The sequence below is a fragment of the Terrapene carolina genome, unplaced genomic scaffold (assembly GCF_002925995.2).
Source record: "Terrapene carolina triunguis isolate 2854851 unplaced genomic scaffold, T_m_triunguis-2.0 Scaffold35022, whole genome shotgun sequence".
Taxonomy (NCBI): Eukaryota; Metazoa; Chordata; order Testudines; family Emydidae; genus Terrapene; species Terrapene triunguis.
The window spans coordinates 9,226,258-9,248,593 of NW_020699373.1; the positions used below are offsets into that span (position 1 = coordinate 9,226,258).

Below are 22,336 nucleotides of genomic sequence, written 5' to 3' on the forward strand. Positions count from 1 at the left end.
ATCCCCGAATCGACGCTCTTACTCCACCAGCGAAGGTGGGAGTAAGAGCCGTCGACGGGAAGCCGCGGAGGTCAATTTTGCCGCCGTCCTCACAGCGGGGTAAGTCGGCTGCGATACTTCGAATTCAGCTACGCTCTTCGCGTAGCTGAATTTGCGTATCTTAAATCGACCCCCCACTGTAGTGAAGACATAGCCTAAGTCCCATTTAGGAGGTGACTTAAGCATCTAAGGATACATCTATACTGGAAAAAAAAATCCCCCCGAGCAGTGAGTCTCAGAGTCCGAGTCAACTGACTCACTCTACAGAGTGAAAAATAGCTGTGTGGACATTCCCTCTTGGGCTGGTTCCCGAGATCTGAGACCCTCCTACCTCACCGGGCACCCACCTACTGGGTGCACACCCGTGCACACAGCCACCAGGCTCACACCTACCGGACATCCACCTGTACAACTGCACACCCACCCATACAACTGCCACAGTGTGTTTTTATTTGTTTTGCAGTGTAGAAGTATGCTAAGTGCCTAAGTTGTCTAAGTTATTTTTGAAAATGGGACTTGGATGCTCTGAAGAATTTATCCTATACCTATATCTGTCTAAAAGAACAGGAGTACTTGTGGCACCTTAGAGACTAACAAATTTATTAGAGCATCTAATAAATTTGTTAGTCTCTAAGGTGCCACAAGTACTCCTGTTCTTTTTGCGGATACAGACTAACATGGCTGCTACTCTGAAATATATCTGTCTAGATACACAAAGCAAAACATATTTATATACTGTATGTAGGTAAACATTTTAATTATTGAAGAGCAGGTAAGACTTAATAGCTGCTCTATTTCCTGTACCTGAGTTTTTGACAGTTTCTCTAAATAGATCATTAGTGATTTCAGTAGGAATTTTGCTTTAATAGGAAATGAATAAGGATTTGACCCAGTGTGGGGCTCAGGACTGACAGGTTAAATTATTCCCTCCTCCTGCTCCCCATATTTGATAATAGAATATGATGTTCACTTTCTAGTGTGCATTAGTGTTGTATATGGAAATCACACTTTAAAAAGAAATCCGCACGGTAATTCTGTGGTTGTGAAATTAAGCTGTTATAGGCTCAACATCATGAGAATTTTCTTAAAAGTTTAAAGAATTAATCTTGAAGTAATTGTGTTATAAACAAAATTTAAGTATGTTACAACTCCATAGAAATCATGTAGTACGTTTTCCTTGACGTGTAATCCTGACTAAATCGACTTTTAAAAACAAGGAAGGTTAGACATAGATGATTTAGTTGTACAAGCACAGCTAAATAATGTATCCCATGGGCACAATAGTATTGCTGTCACCTACGTTTTCTTTATTAGGATTTGATAAGTTGGGAAGTATCACTTCATGTTCTGGCACTGTATTCAGAAGGAATGACATTACTACATTTCATTGAATTAGTAGCTTCCCCTGTCTCAGTTAAAAAAGGAGGTACTGCGCTGAGGTCCTGTATTGTACGTCTTCTTTCTGTCAGACAAATTACAACTTTGGGAATACTCTCCTTTCTAAGAACTTGAAGAAGAAGACTTTACTATGTTTAGAATACCACTGTTGAAGTGAACTTAGCAAAATACACATCAGTGTAACAAGCAGCTTTCTTTTCTTCCTCTGAACTATTGTGCTCCTGTTCTCTATTTTTAACTGCTTTTTCTTATAGCTATGATTTTTTTGGTCTTTCTTTTTTTCCACTTGTTGGCCCCATTTCTTCTGTTTCCAATAAGTTGAATAAAAATGAAATCCAGAATCCTCATTTTCTTTTCCAATTTGCAGAGTATATTAAACAAATAAAACCAAGAGCCCTGGAAATAATTAATGAGTCCCAGGTAAACCATTCCAGGCTCCCAGTAATAGTTACAAGTCATGTGTGGTATTATGTGTAAATACTTTAGAAGATAAACGAACCATGGCATGACATAATTGTCACTAACACCAACAAGTACAGTAACTGAAGCATTGCTTTAGAATCCCCTGTAAGGAGTGTTGCATCTTTTAATATACTGTATGTTGTGTAATGCTGCATCCGCAGATGCTGACTCTTCCTCATACAAAAAGTGAAAGGGTTCTCTACCGCTCTTTAAAGATTTGCACTATCTGTGGAGGGATCTTTGGAAGATGGTTACTGCAGAGTTGTTGTCTCTCTGCAGTGCTATCCTCCTGCATGTTTACCAGGACGTAAGAAACCTCGCAGATGGAGGACTCAACCTTCTAGACATATGGAAATATGAAAGATGTGTATTAGCATGAGCCACCAGTGAGGTCCTGGGACACAGCCCTGGTGAGAAGTTCAGCCCCTATCATCATCCTCAGTTGCTGGGATTTCCATTAAAGTGCTGTTCATGGATCCTGTTCCTTATTTCCCAGGTCTCTGGCTGGTGGGTCTTGCCCACGTGCTCAGGGTCTAACTGATTGCCATATTTGGGGTCGGGAAGGAATTTTCCCCCGGGTCAGATTGGCAGAGACCCTGGAGGGTTTTCACCTTCCTCTGCAGCGTGGGTCACGGGTCACTTTCAGGTTTAAACTAGTGTTTAAATGCTGGGTTCTCTGTAACTTGAAATCTTTAAATCGTGATTTGAGGATGTCAGTAACTCAGCCGGAGATTCTGGGTCTGTTACAAGAGTGGGCGAGTGAGGTTCAGTGGCCTGCCATGTGCAGGAGATCAGACAACATGATCATGATGGTCCCTTCTGGCCTTAAAGTCTATGAGTCTATTTCATATCAGCACTTATCTAGCAGGGATTTGGTACATTTGAAGATCCATACCCTCTAGATGCTGAAAGGGCCCAAGAGCCTCTTGATGCTACTTTGTCAAGCAGTCACCATGTGAAACTGAGGTGAATCTAGCCTGTGATACATATAACCAAAGTCTTGTTGATTTCACTTGATAACACTTTGGGCATCCAGAGAGGGAGGTACTGAAGCTGACAGTGACTGCAGACAGATAACACCATCATATTACATTCACTTCACTTTCAGAAGGTGTTCTTTGCAACTGTATGGGCTAGAAACTTCTTTTATGTTTTAAATGATAGTCTAAAATCTGAAGAAAAAGATGATTTAGGCTGCCGTATTTGCCAGGGAAACCTTTCCACAGATGAGAGGATTTTTCAAACTTAGCTTTTGACAATCATCTTTGATAGTATTTAGTTTTTGTTTTTTTATTGAGATACGTTTCAAGTTGTGTTGATGTAACCACATTCCATACTCTGATAATCCATTTTACGAAAATATAGTTTCTAAATCTTAAAACATTTTCTAGACAACACAACCTTCCTGACTCTCAATAACCCAAATTTAGATGAATAAATCTAAAGATACAGTTTAAATATTAGAATCTGAATACTCGGGTACATCACTCATGAAAAATTAAACCACTCCTGACATGTTAACATGTTAACCACGTGAAAGTGTCAGAGGTATATTCTCTTCCCATTGTGCATACATGGAAACGTTAATGGAAGCTAACCACATGCGGTGAAGGGAGCGCTGACCCTCAAGGAAAGAGTGCTTCCTTTTTGTCAGTCTTAAGCAGTGAACAGTTTGTGATCATTTTTGTTTGTTTTGAAGTTATGCTGCAAAGATTTATTTATAGAAAATAGTGTGAGCAATTAATCATTCCGGATAAAACACTCTGAAGTTATGGATCAATTGAAAGACTAATTGGCAGTAGCCTCTTGAGAAATCATTCACTAAAAATAGTGATAGCCACAGGTGTTTGTTTTTTTCTCTTCACATGAAAGTGCAATTAATTACTGTCTAAAATGGAAGAAAGAACTATAGCTGTGCACTGTCGCTGAGTTAAAGTAAGAGTTAATGTAAAGGTAGACTTTAAAAGGCAGGTCAAACTATTACAAGGGGCATTGTGCAACAATAGTTAAGGGAGTTATTTAGATGTATTTTATGCTACTAATTATTAAACTAAAAAAGGTCAGATCCTCAGCTGTGGTCAAGCAGCATAGCTCCCTTAACTTCAATGGAGATATACAACTTTACACCAGTTGAAGATCTGGCCCAAAATCTGCAGAATTAGACAACACACCCTGTCTATTTCTAAACGCATCTGGTCTTTTTTTTTTTTAAATGGCTTTTATCTTCTAATCTGATCTTGATAGTGTATAACAAGCCAGTATGTCAAATTCAGTGTTCTGTTGTTACCCAATTAACAAACATGACAAACAGTGGCTTACAAAAGAATGTAAGCGCATTGATTAGAATAAACAATGTTAATGCTTATTTAGTGTTTGTTTAAATAAGTTATGTTGCTTTTGTTTCTTCTTGATGTCAAAAGCATAAACTTACAGAGTGCAGAATTATTATCCATTGGGCTATCCTTGATCATCAGATTTCAATTTCAGCACATTTTAAAGATAATTCTTTTCCAGTTTAGTTTCAGATATTTTGTATTGTATTTTTAAAATGCAGTTCTGCTCTGAAAATTGACTACGTAAAAAATGGCACACTCTGATTCATCAGATCTACTCCCTGTGTGCATTTAGAGTCATATTTTTGGACTTTATTGACAACAGATGAGTAATCTCATTTTTATTCCTGCAGAATTGACATAGCTAATGTAGAATGAGCAGCGGATTCTTTTCCATCTTGTGCATCATCAACAGGATGTTCACTAAAACCTCCCATCGGTTACAACTGTGCAAACTCTCTGAAGGCTGCACAGGTCTCACTGTGGGCCTCACTTGGCTAGTAGAATGTCTTATGATGGTTGTGATAGAAAAAGTTGGAGAGAACCCAGCTTAACTCTAAGATCCCAGGTTGAGATTGCAGGGCTGGCAGTTTACAAGTAAACAAATATGTACCTTTTAAAACTGAGCAAATTTTATATGGAATCCTTGAGAGACAATACGCAAGGAACCCTACCTACAATGTGCCCATAATGCCACTATTACAGAGTCACTTTTCAGAATACAACCACCCTTGAAGTTAATTTAGTGCTGTGATTGAGAGCCCTGGATACTGACGTTCTCTGTGGTATCTATTCACAAAATAAGTACAGCGTGGTCAGCGGCAGCTCACACCTCTCCACACTATTCATTAATGATCCTAAATGCTGCCATGGAGGGGCCAACTCTAGGAGTGAAAGGGTAATTCAGGCTTCATGTCAATTCAGATCTTTAACCTTCCTGCTGAGACTAGCAACAAGTGAGCTATTCAGCATCCTTTGTGAGGCCAGACTGTGTAATGTGGACACCCGTTCATTAGGAGTCAGTGTGTTATATAATATCAGGGCGATATCTATCATACACATTTTATTCAGAAGAAGAAAAATCCAGTATTTAGCATCATCCATTTTTTTTAAAGTTCCTTTTGGTTTGTGAATAACTTAAAATGCCAAAATTTGCATAATACAACAAATATGCAAATTCAGCAGCTGCCCTCGCACACACTTCACATACGTTGCAGGGCCAGCCAGATGCTCAGAAGCTTTCCTTTCGGCACATGCAAAACTTGAAGCTGATAGGTGCTTGGCTCACATTGCCTGGTCCTCTCCTAGGGCATGTCTACACTGGAGCTGGAAGATGTAAATTCCAGCTCGAGGAGACTTGCTCACGCTAGGTCTGATTCAGCTACTCCGTAAAAATAGCAGTGTAGCCGTGGTAGCATAAGCTGCTAACTGTCCTGAATATGTACCTATGGTCCTGGATGGGATTGTACTTGGGGCGGCTAGCTTCTCCCGCCATTCACGCTACTGCGGCTACACTTCTATTTTTAGAACACTAGCTCAATCAGAGCTAGAATGGGTATGTCTCCTCAAGCTGGAATTTACATCTTTTAGCTCTAATGTAGACATGCCAGCTATGTCTACGCTGCCGTCTGGGTTGTGATTATAACACATGTAGAGACATCTGAGCTAACTTTAATCTAACTAGCTCAGATACCAGGAGCATTGAAGCTGTAGCAGCCCAGTTTTCAGTGCAGGCTAGCTGCCAGAGTAAGTAACCAGGGCCCCAGGTGGGCTGGAATAGCCTACACTGAAGGCTGTATTGTTGTGGTTTCACTACTATTGGTACCCAAGCTAGCTAAATTAAGTGATCTCAGATATTTCTATGCATGCTGCAGTCACATCCCCTGGTTGCAGTGCAGATATACTCGTAGACCAGGCAAACTGAGTTGAGTGTCTATGGGTACATGTGCATAGCAAAAAACCCCACATGGCAGCAGGTCTCAGCGCCCTGGTCAATTGACCGGGTGCTCATGCTACAGGGCTAAAAATAATGTTCGGGCTCAGACTTTCCTGGCTAAGCTGATTTTCCACCTGCTTTGCACTGCCGGGATAAGGAGTGCTATCTGAACTTTCAGCATTTGAAAATGAGAGATCATTACAATAAATATCACACCTAAAATGTGTGTTTGGGTTTCTGGAATATTGCCAAAGATTTTAATACACTAGACATCTTGTTGAGGGTATTGGAAATTAGCCATCTAGTTGCCTGAAGTTCCCTTTTCATGTGTAGTACAGAGGTCCTTTCTAGTTTGATCCATCCCATTTGGTCTGTCCAGTGAGCCAGTAACATTCTCATAGAGTTTAAGGCCAGAAGGGACCCTCGTGTTCATGTAGGCTGACCTCCTGCACACCGCAGGCCACAGGACCCACTCTTGTAACAGACCCATAACCTCTGGCTGGGTTACTGAAGTCTTCAAATCTTGATCTCAAGACTTCACGTTACAGAGAATCCACCATTTACTCTAGTTCAACCCAGCAAGTGACCTGTGCCCCATGCTACAGGGGAAGGCGAAAACCCTCCAGGGTCTCTGCCAATCTTACCTGGGGCAATATTTCTTTCCAGCCCCAAATATGATTACAAGCTGAAAACAGTTCAGAAGTGTGTTTTAAGAAGAGATTTGAATGAAGACAGGGAGATGAGATGACATGGAAGAAAGCAGAATGATGAAAGACAATGCATGTGTAGGGACCCATTTTGCCTGCACATGGTAAGCACGTACTTCTGAAAATTCAGTCATTCAGAATTACTGTAACAACAGGTGTCCGATCAATTGATTAAATCTACATAAGTGATTTGGTTTAACTGAAATAACATCATTGTAATAGAGCACTGCAACAGGATTAGCCTGTCCCACTCTGAAAATAATAGTTGTGCTTGGCTTTTATGTAGTAGCAAGAGCCCATTTCTTATGGTACTGATGTTCTAATCTATGGGCATTTAGGGCAATGTAACGTCCTTAATTTTGTGCATGCAGCTCTCATTGTGGAAATGTGGAAAAGAAGCAGTGTGTCTGCAATTACGTGTTGGAAAGGAATGGTATTCATTAGAGTAAATCTCTCCCTGGATAATGCAGGGAAAAAATCTTGAGGAAAACCAAAATAAAACAGACTTGCCTGATTTCATTTATTCCCACCATTCCTATCCACATGTGTGAAGAGCAGCAGTCTGTCTCAGGTCTTAAAGCAAAATTTCAACCAAAGGTCAGAACCACTAGCTATCAACATTAGCTCCTCTTTTGAATGGGAAAACCCTAAAAGAGTAGAGGATGCATGTCAATGTAACAGCCAAAACAAGTGAGTGAACCAAAAAAAGAAGGGGTAAAATCAGGTGATAATACTTTGAACTTTTATTGCCTCTTCCATCTAACAGCCTCAGAGACCTTTAACAAACATCATTTGAGGTTCCTGACCATCTTGTGAGGTTCAGAAGTATTATTCCTAATTCCAGGATGAGTAGCTGAGTCACAGAAAGGTTAGGCTACCCTCCCCCACCACCATCACCATCACCACACACACACACACACACGGCAGTGACATTAATGTCTCAATTGACCTCATGATAGGGATTTTGAGACTACTCTGAATTAGACCAAGGGTTTGTGCATCTTCCTGTTGCTCACGGGTTACAAACTAGATAAACATAAACAAGCTGTCGATATAGAAAGGACAAACGGCTCTGTGGGTTGGTAATGAAATGCTAAGAAGTTATAGCGATCGCTCTCTAAAACACTTCACAGTTACTACAGCTGATAGTTGTAGCTCAGTATTTCCTAGGTATTCCCTACACTCCCTTTAAGGAGTCCTGTAAATGTTGGCATAAGGGAATACTGTAAATGCTGGGGTAACATTATTGTGGCATCTAAGATAACACTGAAACTTTTTAAGGACAACCACTCTGCTAGCATGACTCCATCCCGGAATGCCAGGGCCTGAGAGATGTTATCTGATGATTATCTGAGCTGAATTAGTCCATCTCAGTTCAGTTCCTCATAGACAGGTGTCTTTATCACAAATGGCATTTTAGTTGGCAGCCTCTCCAAAGGCCAAATATTGAACAGGCACAGACACTGAGCTTCTCTCTCACTTCAGAGGCAAGGCAAATGATAACAGCAGTTCCTGTGCTGTACCTGTTCAGTGGATACGAAGTCTTCAGTCTTAGATACTGCCAATCCCATACCTTTCACAAACCCTAAATTAATATTAAAAACATAGAAAGGCAACTAGCCCTGGAATGCTTGTAAGAATTATCTGTCCTAACTGCTGAATTTCTAGAGCTGGATTTTGTGTACTAACTTTGTTACACAAGACTACATTTTTATAATTCTGAAGGCTATTCCTGGCACAGGGGAGATGGCTGGTCTGCCAGATACTTGTACACACTGAACTGAGACTGAATACAATGCAGATGGTAATAACTTTTTGCTAATGTGAAAAGAATGTTGAATTTTGTCGTAGGAGTAAAAGGATTGTGTGTTGAAACAGTCTAACGGCTCCAATCAATGCTTAAAACCTGAAAGAAGGGTAAAGAAAAAAGCTTACTACTGATCCTCTACAATAATTAACCAGCATTGTGACCATTTAATTGTATTTTCGGTTGGTCTCTTATTAAAATTACTTTACTGTAATTATGATATGGACCACATTTTCAATTAAACAAGTCATTCAGGGCCTCATTTTCAGAAATGCTGAGTATGAAGTCCAGGGCAGCTGTGTGTTTTCAGTGCCTCTGAGAAATAGGTCCTATCCAAATCTCCAGTATAACTCATGGGTTCTTATGCTCAGTCCATAAAAACTCAAGACCTGATCCTGAAAAATATTTGTGCTTAACTTTACACGTGTGGGTAACCCCATTGAGTTAAGGGGGACTAGTGACATGAATAAAGTTACTTGTACATAAATGTTTATAGGGTGAGGGGCAGGGTTTGAGTCATTCTTCTTATGTAAATTAAGGTTGAAATGTTTAGAACAAAAGTGGCTTTTACAAGAGTTTTCTGGGAGGGCTGCGGGGAGAGGAAGGTGATACAGATTTTCATTAAATAAAACTGATGAAAAATGTGTGACAAATGTTTGTGGGGAAAAATGTAATCCATTTGGCCTCAGCTCCATCAGTGATCATAGATTAGGGTGAAATTTACCAGAAAACATCGAACAGTTGTAGACCCGCACTAGAATATCAAGCATTCCTCCAAGTAGCCTGTATTTAGTGCCATGTTCATAAAAAAAGGCAAAGCAACCAATTGGAGTGTCTACCATATGCACATAATTTAAAAATAGACTTGTGTCTGCTTTTTTTGCCCAAACGCTTAATGTCTCTCCGTTTTGTTCTTTTAGTCCTCTTCCTTATACAACAGGATTCTATATCTAAGATTACAGCTGCAAAGCTTAAGGGCCAAGCTATTAATTTTTTTTTCTAGGAGCAATATTTAGCTGTCTGATTGTCTCTTTGGCAGGTTCCACTGTTGCCTGCATGTTTTGAATGCACACCAGGTAATTTCATGATCTCTGGTCTGAAGCAGCTGTTTGTTAGGCTGGCATACGGTTGGTGTCACTTTCCTTTTAATGAAATGCTCTTTATCCAGAAAATCATTTTTGGAGATTAGTTCTTGATCAACTGTTTTTCAATAAGTGCTAGATCAGGGTATAATAATTTTAAAGGGGGATTTTGGAGAATGATATTGTGTAACTAACTGAGTGTTTTCTAGGTTTCCATTAAATGTGCTGTGACAGCAGGTGGCCATGATGCCCCCTTTCCTTCAAGATAAAAAAAAAAGATTTTAGATTTTCTTTGTGAGACTAAAATGCTAAAGGCATGTTTATTTAATGCATATATATATATATATATATATATACACCTCTACCTCGATATAACGCTGTCCTCGGGAGCCAAAAAATCTTACCACGTTATCAGTGAAACCGCGTTATATCGAGCTTGATTTGATCCGCCGGAGCGTGCAGTCCCGCCCCCCCGGAGCGCTGCTTTACCGCGTTATATCTGAATTCGTGTTATATCGGGTGGCAGAGGTGTGTGTGTATATAGATATAGATAGATACAAAATATGATGTGCTTCTACCATGGTAATTAATTTGTGATCTCGGATTTATGAATTCCAAAAGAAGGCATAATCATGCCATAATGCTTCACAAAACATAATTCAACATGGACCTGATCCAAACCCCACCGCAGTCAATCAGAGGCTTTCTACTGATTTTAATGAGTTTTGGATTAGGCCCTGTAAGTGGTAACGACCAGTACACTTGCACCCTCAATCAATCTGTGATATATGTGTAACTGATATAAGGCCTGATCCTGCAGTCTTTGCTCAGGGAAAACTCTCACTAATCTCATCTCCTACACTGGGTATTACTACTACTTGTTAGCTTTGACATCGGTGTGTTGACAGCAGTATAGCTAGCAGATGAACTAGCAGGTTCACATTCATTGGGTGATGCAATGACATTTAAAACAGTAGCTTTAGCGGTAATTGTAGAAGTAAAGTTTTTATTTTTACACACTTAAAAAAATTACAATTTTGAGGATTGCCCCCTTGGACACTTCCAAGTACAGTTTCCCTGAACCATTCCAGTAAAGGAGTTGCAACTAGCAAGGGATGCGAAGGTAACAAGAAGGGTTTCTACAGATATGTTGGCAACAAGAAGAAGGTCAGGGAAAGTGTGAGACCCTTATTGAATGGGGGAGGCAACCTAGTGACAGATATGGAAAAAGCTGAAGTACTCAATGCTTTTTTTGCCTCGGTCTTCACAGACAAGGTCAGCTCCCAGACTGTTGCACAGGGCAACACAGTATGGGGAGGAGGTGAGCAGCCCTCAGTGGTGAAAGAACAGGTTAAGGACTATTTAGAAAAGCTGGACATGCACAAGTCCAGGGGGGTCCGGATCTATTGCATCCGAGGGTGCTGAGGGAGTTGGCTGATGTGATTGCAGAGCCATTGGCCATTATCTTTGAAAACTCGTGGCGATCGGGGGAGGGGAGGGTCCTGATCAATTGGAAAAGACAAATATAGTGCCCATCTTTAAAAAAGGGACTAAGGAGAATCCAGGGAACCACAGACCGGTCAGCCTCACCTCAGACCCTGGAAAAATCATGGAGCAGGTCCTCAAGGAATCCATTTTGAAGCACTTGGAGGAGAGGAAGGTGATCAGGAACAGTCAACATGCATTCACCAGGGGCAAGTAATGCCCGACCAGCCTGATTGCCTTCTATGATAAGACAATTGGCTCTGTGGATATGGGGAACGTGTTGGACGAGATATACCTTGATTTTAGCAAAGCTTTTGATACGGTCTTCCTCAGTATTCTTGCCAGCAAGTTAAAGAAGTATGGGCTGGATGAATGGACTATAAGGTGGATAGAAAGCTGGCTAGATCGTTGGGCTCAATGAGTAGTGATCAATGGCTCGATGTCTAGTTGGCAGCCGGTAACAAGCGGAGTGCCCCAGGGGTCTGTCCTGGGGACGGTTTTGTTCAACATCTTCATTAATGATCTGGATGATGGGATGGATTGCACCCTCAGCTAGTTCACAGATGACACTAAGCTGGGGGGAGAGGTAGATATGCTGGAGGGTAGGGATAGGGTTCAGAGTGACCTGGACAAATTGGAGGATTGGGCTAAAAGAAATCTGATGAGGTTCAACAAGGACAAGTGCAGAGTCCTGCACTTAGGACGGAAGAATCCCATGCACTGCTACAGGCTGGGGGCCGACTGGCTAAGCGGCAGTTCTGCAGAAAAGGACATGGGGATTACAGTGGACGAGAAGCTGGATATGAGTCAACAGTGTGCCCTTGTTGCCAAGAAGGCTAATGGCATATTGGGCTGCATTAGTAGGAGCATTGCCAGCAGACTGAAGGAAGTGATTGGAATGGGTTACCTAGGGAGCTGAGGGTTGGAATCGCCATCCTTAGAGGTTTTTAAAGATCGGCTTGACCAAGCCCTGGCTGGGATGATTTAGTTGGTGTTGGTCCTGCTTTGAGCAGGGGGTTGGACTGGATCACCTCCTGAGGTCTCTTCCAACCCTAATCTATGATTCTATGAAAAGTGTTTTAGGGGTGGTACAGTAACCCATTGGAGTCATATCCCGAGAAGGAATGCTGGTGGTTCAGATAAGATGGTATCTCATCCCCAAACATTATGGTGCATGTGTTCTTTGCTTTTTGTTTGCAGATATTTTGCCTGGCAAAAGTTTTATACAGATTCCAATCAAGCAGATTGCAAATGGATAGATTTAAAGCACTAATTTGCAAGATTATGCATATACTATACATCTACTCTTCAAAATGTATTGCAAAATATATTCTGAAAATTAAATGACAGATGTTTCGCAGAGTACTTAAGCAACTGGATGTCATACCTATGGACAGAGAACATGTCTCAATATTGTAGTTGAAAGATTCAGAATATTTCGTGTAAGACCGAGTGAGTATGTTTAGTACGCTCCAGTGTTTAGGACTCAATCCCACAGTCCTAACTCAGTCAGAATTGTCACTAACTCCAGTTGGAGTCTTCCCTGAGAAAGGACTGCACTATCCAGCCCTTAGTCAATACAGGAATTGTGTTCCTTCATTTTAATGTGGGTGAGGAAAATAAGGCCTTTGTGACAGGTTCTGCTTCATGGTAGCATTTCCCAGAGGAGAGGACAGGACTCAGCTCTGTCTTTCATGTTACTTCTGCCCAAATAGCAGATGTTACCTACATTGTAGTACACCAAACATGTTAATGCATTATCCTGGTCTCAGTCCAAAGAGTTACAGTTTGTGGCTAGGAATCCTGAATGGCAGCACAGATTGCTGCCTCTAAGCTATAGACTTGGGACCTTAAATTATTGTCTGAGTGGTTGGCCACACAGATTCCGCTCTTGATGCATGTGCGCTCTGTGCACATGAGATCAGAATCTTTGAGCCAGCTGTGTCCGATGGGCTGCGCCTGTGCCCTAGGTACCCTATTAGCCCTGCCAATCAAGGGCCTAAAGGGTGGAATGGACTCCGGTGCTTCTGAGTTCCTTTTTAGCACCCATGGCAACAGGACAGAACCTCTGCAGTGCCTGCTTACTCTGAGCATTCTGTTATTTCCTTGGCTTCGTATATATTGACAACATTCTATATAATTTAGTATAGTTGGTGTAATTCTCTTTTTACAGCCATTAGCAAAAAAAAAAAAAAAAGCATAGATCAGACAAATTTTAGTTAATCTTGACATCCATACCCTGAGCAGGAGTACGACAGTTGTGACAGAAGTTGAGTCATTAGGATTTAATACCTGACCCTTGTGTGATGCTTTGATGACCATTAATGATGCTCTTGGTGCCCACTGCATATTGGAGTAGGACATGTCCTGAGGCAATGTCGCTTTTTCTCCAAGCGTACCCAGAGACTAGGGAGGCAAGGCTGAAATTTGTCCTGTTAGAGAAGGCTCTGAAAGCCTCCTTGGACTCCGAAAGTAGAACAACACCAGTGGCACAGACTTTGGGTTAGTCATTTTTGATTAGTGGCTGGTGAGCCATGATTTTAGTCTGAGCTCCCAGGCCACATTGACTTAGAGGACCCATTAGTCTGCCATTATGTTGGCATTGATGTCTGTCGGGCAGAAATTTTCTGCTACCTAAATGGAATTCTAAAGGCTCCTGGCCTATACCAGGATATCAGGTTTTAACATTTTAACCAATCATAGTTTCTGAAATTTTTCACACAACTGCAGTGTTGGTGTATAAGTAAGCTCTGTGTGTGTGTGTTTTTCTATTTCAAACCCTTCAAAGTGTTGGTGAGGATTGTAACTGTCCATATGGTAAAAGATGTTTGCCCACCATTTGTGACACATTTGTATTATAGTATCTGGTTACACTCCCACCTGCTGTTGAAGGGAATCGGATAAATGGTTTTGCTATGACAATGATTTTCATTTGTGACACATTTGCATTATGGCATCTGGTTACACTCCCACCTGCTGTTAAAGCAGTGGTGGGCAACCTGCGGCCCTCAGGCCGCACGCAGTCCATCAGGCTAATCCGCTGGGGGGCCGCGAGACAGTTTGTTTACATTGAGCGTTCACAGGCACGGCCGTCCGCAGCTCCCAGTGGCCGCGGTCAATGGGAGCTGCGGGAAGCGGCGCAGGCTGGCCGCCGCTTCCCACAGCTCTCATTGGCCGGGAACGGCGAACCACAGCCACTGGGAACTGCGGGCGGCCGTGCCTGTGAACGGTCAATGTAAACAAACTGTCTTGCGGCCTCCCAGGACATTACCCTGACAGGCCGTTGTCCACCACTGTGTTAAAGGGATCAGGTAAACGGTTTTGTTCTGGACAATGATTTCAGTTGTGAAACATGTGGCCCACTATGATAAACTGCGAAGGACAAGGGCCAGATCTTCAGCTGCTGTAATTCACCATAACTCCGTTGCCACTTTCCTAGTTTACACCATCTGAGATTCTGGCTCAATGGGTCTTAAGTTGCATCTACAGTGTACTATCCATCCTACTTGTTACCTAGTCAGAGTTGATGAAACACTAATGAAGGTCTTCTCACCACCATAAGAACTGTGTGTTTGAATTTTCTTTTTCTTTTTGCCCTCTGCCAGAGCAGATGATTTTATTCATCACTGTGAAAAGTGGCTCATTTGCCCAGTGTCACATATTCACAATATCTGTATCATGCCAGGAGTCTGAGCATATAAAAATGAGTCAATATTTGGCTTGATAACCAGTCTCTGATTAAAGATTGTTGATCTTCTTGTGTTAGTACTGGGTGGTCCAGCAAAACTGGATTAAGTCAGAAAACAAGCCAAATAAAAGGAGATGCACCATGGAAGAAAGTACTACGTGCAGGTCAGCCACTGCTCACCCTTTGCCTGAGATGTACTGTTTTATACTCTATTTCAGCAAATACTGCAACACTCCCGTGAAAATGCTACAAAGGTGATATTTCTCATTACTGATGGATATTCCAATGGAGGTGATCCTAGACCCATCGCAGCATCCCTGCGTGTAGAATTTGGAGTAGAGATCTTCACATTTGGAATATGGCAGGGCAACATCCGAGAACTGAATGACATGGCTTCCCATCCAAAGGAGGAACACTGTTACCTGCTTCACAGCTTTGCAGAGTTTGAGGCTTTAGCTCGCAGAGCTCTTCATGAAGGTATTACATTTAGTAACCCTGGAAGTATCATTTCAGATGCTATAGAGAGTATAGGGCTGGCTGGAAATACAGTAACTCCTCACTTAAAGTTGTCCTGGTTAACGTTGTTTCGTTGCTGATCAATTAGGGAACATGCTCATTTAAAGTTGTGCAATGCTCCCTTCTAATGTCGTTTGGCAGCCGCCTGCTTTGTCCACTGCTTGCAGGAAGGAGCAGCCCGTTGGAGCTAGCTGGTGGGGGCTTGGAACCAGGGTGGACTGGCAGCCTCCCTATCAGCTCCCCGCTCCCCTAAGTTCCCTGTCCTGCAGCCGCCCAGCAGGCTATCAATCGGCAGTTCAGCTGTCCCTCCCCCCGCTGCCATGTGCTGCTCCTGCCCTCTGCCTTGGAGCTGCTCCCAGAGACTCTGCTTGCTGTGCATGGGGGGAAGGGGGAGTCTAATGTCAGGGTGTCCCTCTCCCCCCTGCTCCTGCACCCCGCTTACCCCTTCTCCATATAGGGCAGGGAGGGGACATGGAGGGAGAGAGACAGAGAGAGCTTGGGGCAGCAGCTGCTGTCTCAACTTCCTGATCCACTTAAAAAGACAATGCACTTAAGAGTGGGTCAGCTTACTTAAAGAGGCAGTGTGCATCTCTCTCTCTCTCCCACACACAAGGTATGTGTCTCTGTCTGCTGTGCTGTCTCCCCTCCCTCCTGTTCGTGCTGCCTTGATGAGAGGCTACATTAACAACAATGTGTTAACCCTTGAGGGCTCAGCCGAGTGCTAGTTCATCATTTAGCAGCAAGGCATTCCCTGGGAAATATCCCTCCCTCTTCCACCCTCTAACCACCACCTCAACCAAGCTTCACAGTCATCATAGCTGTGAACAGTATTAAATTGTTTGTTTAAAACGTATAGTGTGTATATATCTATATAATATATAGTTTTTGGTCTGGTGAAAAAAATTTCCCTGGAACCTAACCCCCCCATTTACATTAATTCTTATGGGGAAATTGGATTCGCTTAACATCGTTTTGCTTAAAGTCGCATTTTTCAGGAACATAACTACAACGTTAAGCGAGGAGTTACTGAAAGGCCTTGTGAAATGTTTCATATAGGTGTTGTTGTCTCTTTTCTTTGGTATTTTTCTTGCATTCATTTGTATTACATTCAATAGAAACCAACAGATTTCAGTAGTAGATCTTTCAAAGTCAACAGATTGGGCCAAATTCTTCTCTTTGATGTGCATGTACATTGCCCTTTGGACCAGTTTCAAGGCTTCATTTTACCTGAGTAAGAACTGGGTAAGAATGTCAGGGTTTGCCCAATGGAGATTTTGCCTAAATAAGAACTTTGGGCCAGTTTTCAAAGGTATTTAGGCACCTAAAGATGCAGACAGGCCCTAGGAAGGACTTCAGAATTTGTCTCAGTATTAATAAAAGCCTTTATACACTGTGGGCACATAACACATATTTAGAATATTTCAAAAATTCATAAAAACACCTCTCATAAATGTAAATGTGACGTTTCTTTAGGTATAAAAATTCTATAAAATGGAACTGGTTTCTGATGTTTACTTTTATGAAGAATTGCCACTGAACAAAAAAAGGAGGATGAGAATAGCTGTTAAGAATATAGGGCTGGATCTTCACCTGGTGTAAATAAGTGTATCTACACTCCCTTGAACGGAGCTATGCAACTGCACATCAACTAAGAATCTATCCATGAGTATTTATGTAGTTTTGATTTAAGTAAACCTTCTGATTTAACATGAATATGGTACTAGGGTGACCAGAAAGCAAATGTGAAAAATCGGGACGAGGGTGGGGGGTAATAGGAGCCTATATAAGAAAAAAAGACAAAAATCGGGATTGTCCCTATAAAATCGAGACATCTGGTCACCCTATATGGTACATATCTACCACCAAATTCTTTTGGTGCATGGTGTTTTTTTCTGTTTTAAAGGATGTTTAATTAGATCTTTTTTTGTGGAGGCAGAGAATCTACCTATTTTTAACAGTTACATATTCAGTGACAGATTGATCTCATAGGGTCATCAAAGTCAAATTCATTCCTGTGATTTTGGTGGAACCTAATTTGGGCCCTTGTTTTCCTTTTAATTCTTGCATTGAGGCCAATGATAATTTTGCCTTAGTAAGAACTAAAAAGAAACTGAGTAAAGACTTGTCAGAGAAAAACAGAGTTCTCGGGATTTTTGCTTCATAGACTTCAGTGAGCATTTTTCCTGAGTTAAGAACTTCAGGATTTGAGACATACATTTCAAAGAACTGAAGTTTTGCTTCACATCATCACCACCACAAGTGAATATTGGAACTATAAAGTTTTCAGCGACATTTCACTAATTATTAACTATTGTGGCCTTTTTAATTGATTTGTATTACAGATCTGCCCTCTGGCAGTTACATTCAAGAAGATATATCCCACTGTTCATATCTCTGTGAGGCAAATGAGAACTGCTGTGACATCATGGCAAGCTGCAAATGTGGCACTCACACAGGGCAGTTTGAATGTATCTGTGAAAAAGGGTACTACGGTAAAGGACTACAGCATGAATGCACAGGTCAGTCTCCATTTTTCAGATTCCCCAATTTATCTACGTAGCCTAAATGTAAATCTAATTCAGATCACACGAAGTCATATGCTGTTCTGCATGCAGATTTATGACTATGGGCTGGTCTGCACTGGGGGAGGGGGGGAATTGATCTAAGATACGCAATTTCAGCTACGCTATTCGTGTAGCTGAAGTCGAAGTATCTAAGTTCGACTTATCTGGCTCCCCCCGTCGACTCCGCTTACTCCTCCTGCCGAGGTGGAGTATGGGCGTCGATTCGGGGATCGATTTATCGCGTGTAGACGAGACACAATAAATCGATAGCCGATAGATCGATTACTACCTGCCGATCTGACTGGTAGTGTAGATGTGGCCTATGAGTCTGATGTAAAGTCAATGGAAAAACTCCCATTGACTTAGTAGGTTTTGGATCAGGCCCTTGTAGATTAATCTTAATGCAAGCGGTTCTTACATTAAACTCATGATAGACTGAATACTCTTGGATTCTCCCAAATCGGCTTTCACTTGCCAGAGAAGAAAAAGTTCCAGTTGCTAAGCAGAAACGTATCACATCTCAATAAGACTTTTGTGTGACTATTTTTGTGAACTGCCCCTTAGTAGTGCTTATAGAAAGACAATCCTCTGACTGAAATAGAGACATTTATTGTATCCTATAGCAGAAACATGAAGGCAGTATTTTTGAATTCCTGGATTTCATATAGCATTGTCCATGAACAAAGATGAAATAGTCAGATGCAATATACAGCTTCACAGTAGACATTCATTTATTACTTATTTTTCACATATATAGCCTGACCTGCTTAAAGGGAAATAAGGAGGAAAATGATTGCACTGGTCTTTTGTGGAATTGGCTTTCAATTCTGGGAAGCACTGGATGCGACAGTGATAAGAGCTATTATAAAAATATGGTTGGATGGATATCAGCCATTTTGTCATTATGCAATCCCTTTTTACAAACAAAACCGAATTCAATTTAAAGTTTTCTTGCAATCGAAAGATCATCTAAGGAAATGCTTTTTTAACGTAATGGAATGATTACAATAAGTGAAGGGAAAATATGCTTGTAAAAAGGATATACAAGTTGTGTCCAATTGCATTAACTTTTATGGGAGAGAAATGTCACAATAATCAAAACACTTCTTAACTTTTTTCTATTTAGTTTATAAGCTAGTTAAGAGAAATAGTTATAATGAAATATCACCAGAAAAAGAAATGTAAGATAAAGTTAATACTGATTTGTATCAATCTTAATTCTGTCTCCAAGCTCTCACATGTATAATCAAAATTTTCATCAGCTGCCTCATGAAATGTAAGCCTGCTCTGCTGAGTATATGATTTACAACAACATTATGGCCTTTCAGGATGTTTCATAATGTTTGTTTTTTAAATTAAGGTTATGTGATTGTTCGCTATCATTTGTAACTGTTGTCAGGCCTCTATTTGCTCAAAGGGTAGAGTGGAAAGGACACAGATAGATCTGGAACCTAAGCATGGAGGGTATCTTCTCAGATCTCTGTGAGAAGGATCAGTAAGGTCTAGCGCAGGGGTCAGCAACCTTCGGCACGCAGCCCATCAGAGTAATCTGCTAGCGGGCTGCGAGACATTGTGTTTACGTTGACTGTCTGCAGGCACGGCCCCCCGCAGCTCCCAGTGGCCGCGATTCGCCGTTCCCAGCCAACGGGAGCTGCAGGAAGCATGTCACACTTTAACTTCAAATTTCTTTGCTTTCATGAATATTTCATTCTACCAGTTATTTTAAGTGACATATATTCTCAATCCTAACTCAATTGAAAAAGGTGGGTTTTTATATCTGATTTCTTCGGGCTCAGCTTGCAAGAAGGAGCATTCCTATGGCAAAATATGGCAAACGTATTCAACACTTATCCCTCTCAGTATATTGTTTTTTATTAACTACTGCAGAAGTCAAATGAATTTTCCAGTTGACCAGTCATTACAGAACTATCACCAGATCCTGCACTTTGCCTCTTCCGTTGAAAAGGGTCTGCTCTAGCAAGAACGTGCCCCTGAACAAAAACAGTATAAACCATAACTTCTTTAAGTGTGCATTTGGCAACTGCAGAACAAAGTGTTATTTCAATAGCACATCAGCAATCATCTGTTAAATCAAAGTTTCACGAGATATCCTGTATTATATGCAATGCCAGTGAAGTGCCAAGTTCTGCCATCTGCTGTGCATCATCTGGCAAAGTTAATGAAAGTTGCACACTTCTATTTTTGGATAGAATTGGCCTATTCTTGCAAATATAACTTAATCTGCTGAAGTGTTGTATTGCCTCTTAGGAAAGAGAGAGAGACAAAAGGTCACGTGTATTCCTTAAAAGAAAAACGTATTTTGAAATCTTGTTTTCCGAAGTAGATTCCAGTGTTTTTTATTGAACTTTCCCCTGGTGAGCGTAAGTATGGTTTTGTAAAGCACGAGGAATTTCCAGACTCTATGCTAGCTCTTATTCATGGTATAACGCGCGGGAATGCTGCTGGCAAGTTTGCTTTGGTGGGACTTGATGATGGACTGTGATTAATTGTGCTGCCTTTAGTTTTCAATTTTTTAAGCTTGTGGATACCATTGTAGATCAACTTTAATTCATAGGATATGACTTGCGCATAGAGTTTTCATCAAGATAGGAAATTGTTCTCCTCCTCTAATGTATATACATGTCACATTCCGGGGTGCAATCCAGACCAGTGACGGGCTGTGTCACTACCTGCCCCGCAACCTTGGGTGCCTCTCCAAGGTTTGCTGTTGTAGTTCCCAACTTGGGCTGCTCACAAACAGCCTACCAGCCTGCAGGCCGCATGCTCAGTATCTGTATAGCTGCAGCCCTGGTTTAGCAGTTCTGACCTCAGCAGCCTGTCAGCAATACATCAGTCACACTCTGGCTTCCACCAGCCTTGGTTACTTCTTGCAGCAGGACCCCAACACACTCCCAGTCCCAGATTATCCCAAAAATGTGTGTTCTGCGCTGCCCAGCCTTCTCTTGGAAAGTTCAGATATTAAAGTTTTGTTGTTCCTGTAAAGAGTCAATATTCAACAGCTTGCTACTTGACTGGAGTCACCGAATAGTTCAGTCTAAACACAGCATTGGATTGGTTTATATTAGAAAATAAAACAAGTTTATTAACAAAAGAAGATGGGATTTTAAGTGAGTTCAAGTATAAGAGAGAAAGTTAGAAATGGTTATAAGTAAATAAAAGTGAAAGCATGCATTTAAAAGTCTAAAACTTAATCTACCAAGTTTTAGTTCCAGGCTTTTGTTCAAGATGGCCTTTCTCATCTACAGTCTTCCAGCAAGATGGTGACTGACCCTTTCCTTGGTCAGGATCTTTCCCAGAGGCTGCTGGTGCATTTGTCATCTTAGGTGAAAGAGCAAGAGAGAGAACTTGGGGTTATCTGCCCCCTTTCTTTTATAGTCCAGTGAACCTTGAAAGTGGATTCTTCTGAAGATTACCCCTTCAAAGCAAAGATTATTCAAACTGTAAAGGAGGTGACATGGAGTCTGGTGGTGATGGAGTCTCTATGCTCTTTCTTCCCACCTGTGTTTGCTGAAATGCAAATTTGCTTGTCTCCTCTCATTTACTCCCCTTGCTGTCTTCAGGACCTGTTTACTACTTACCTGTAAATTGAGGTAAACCCACATTTCTCTGGATAGGATAGACCTGTTTAACAACATTTGTGTAGGCGGGGCTGAGTGGTTTTGAACATGTGCTAACAGCATCATAGGGGGATTTCATAACTTTACGTATAATGTTGCTACCTACGTTTCACCATGATATTATTGACCAGTGAGTTATTAGCTTTCAAAAGATACCTCACAAGACCTATTTTGTACAAAGATTATTACAATAGTGTGTAGGGTGTGAATACAGGGGTGCTTTTGGTCACAATGTGCCTTTTTAATTAAAATTACTCTATTTATGCCAGTGGTTAGACACGTGGTTTATAGCATTATATCTGAGGCAACAAAATAATTGTGTAAAGTCAATGAAAGCAGTACTTTACTTCCCTAATTACCCCAAAATGTCCTCTAGAAAGTCTCCATAAAATAAAATGAGAGCCACATGCTCAACATCAGACAGCAGAAATCGGCCCTAAACCTCCTCCAGTATTGTGAATGATTTGCCATATAAAGAGGAGCAGACGGAGTGTTCTGTGCTTTATACAAACAAACAAACAAAGTTAAGTGAGTCATGGCCCACACAGGAATTACACACATTCAGAGATTTCCATGACAGCTGTGACAAAGGAAGTCCATGGAAAGTAAAATATGAGACAGAATGATGGGAGAAAGAGACTCTCAGAGAAATATCAGAGTGCAAAATTCTACTTGGAGATG

The 22,336-nt window shown here is 41.3% G+C and overlaps 1 protein-coding gene across 1 annotated transcript in view; it reads left to right on the top strand.

Moving 5' to 3' along the window:
- Window positions 1-22,336, top strand: part of LOC113405318 (sushi, von Willebrand factor type A, EGF and pentraxin domain-containing protein 1-like) — a 169,722-nt gene that overhangs the window by 385 nt on the left and 147,001 nt on the right. Inside the window, exons 2-3 of the mRNA XM_026646401.2 lie at window positions 15,156-15,414; window positions 17,796-17,972. Coding sequence (XP_026502186.1) covers window positions 15,327-15,414; window positions 17,796-17,972 — 265 coding nt within the window. The 5' untranslated portion in view covers window positions 15,156-15,326. The remainder of the gene's footprint in view (window positions 1-15,155; window positions 15,415-17,795; window positions 17,973-22,336) is intronic.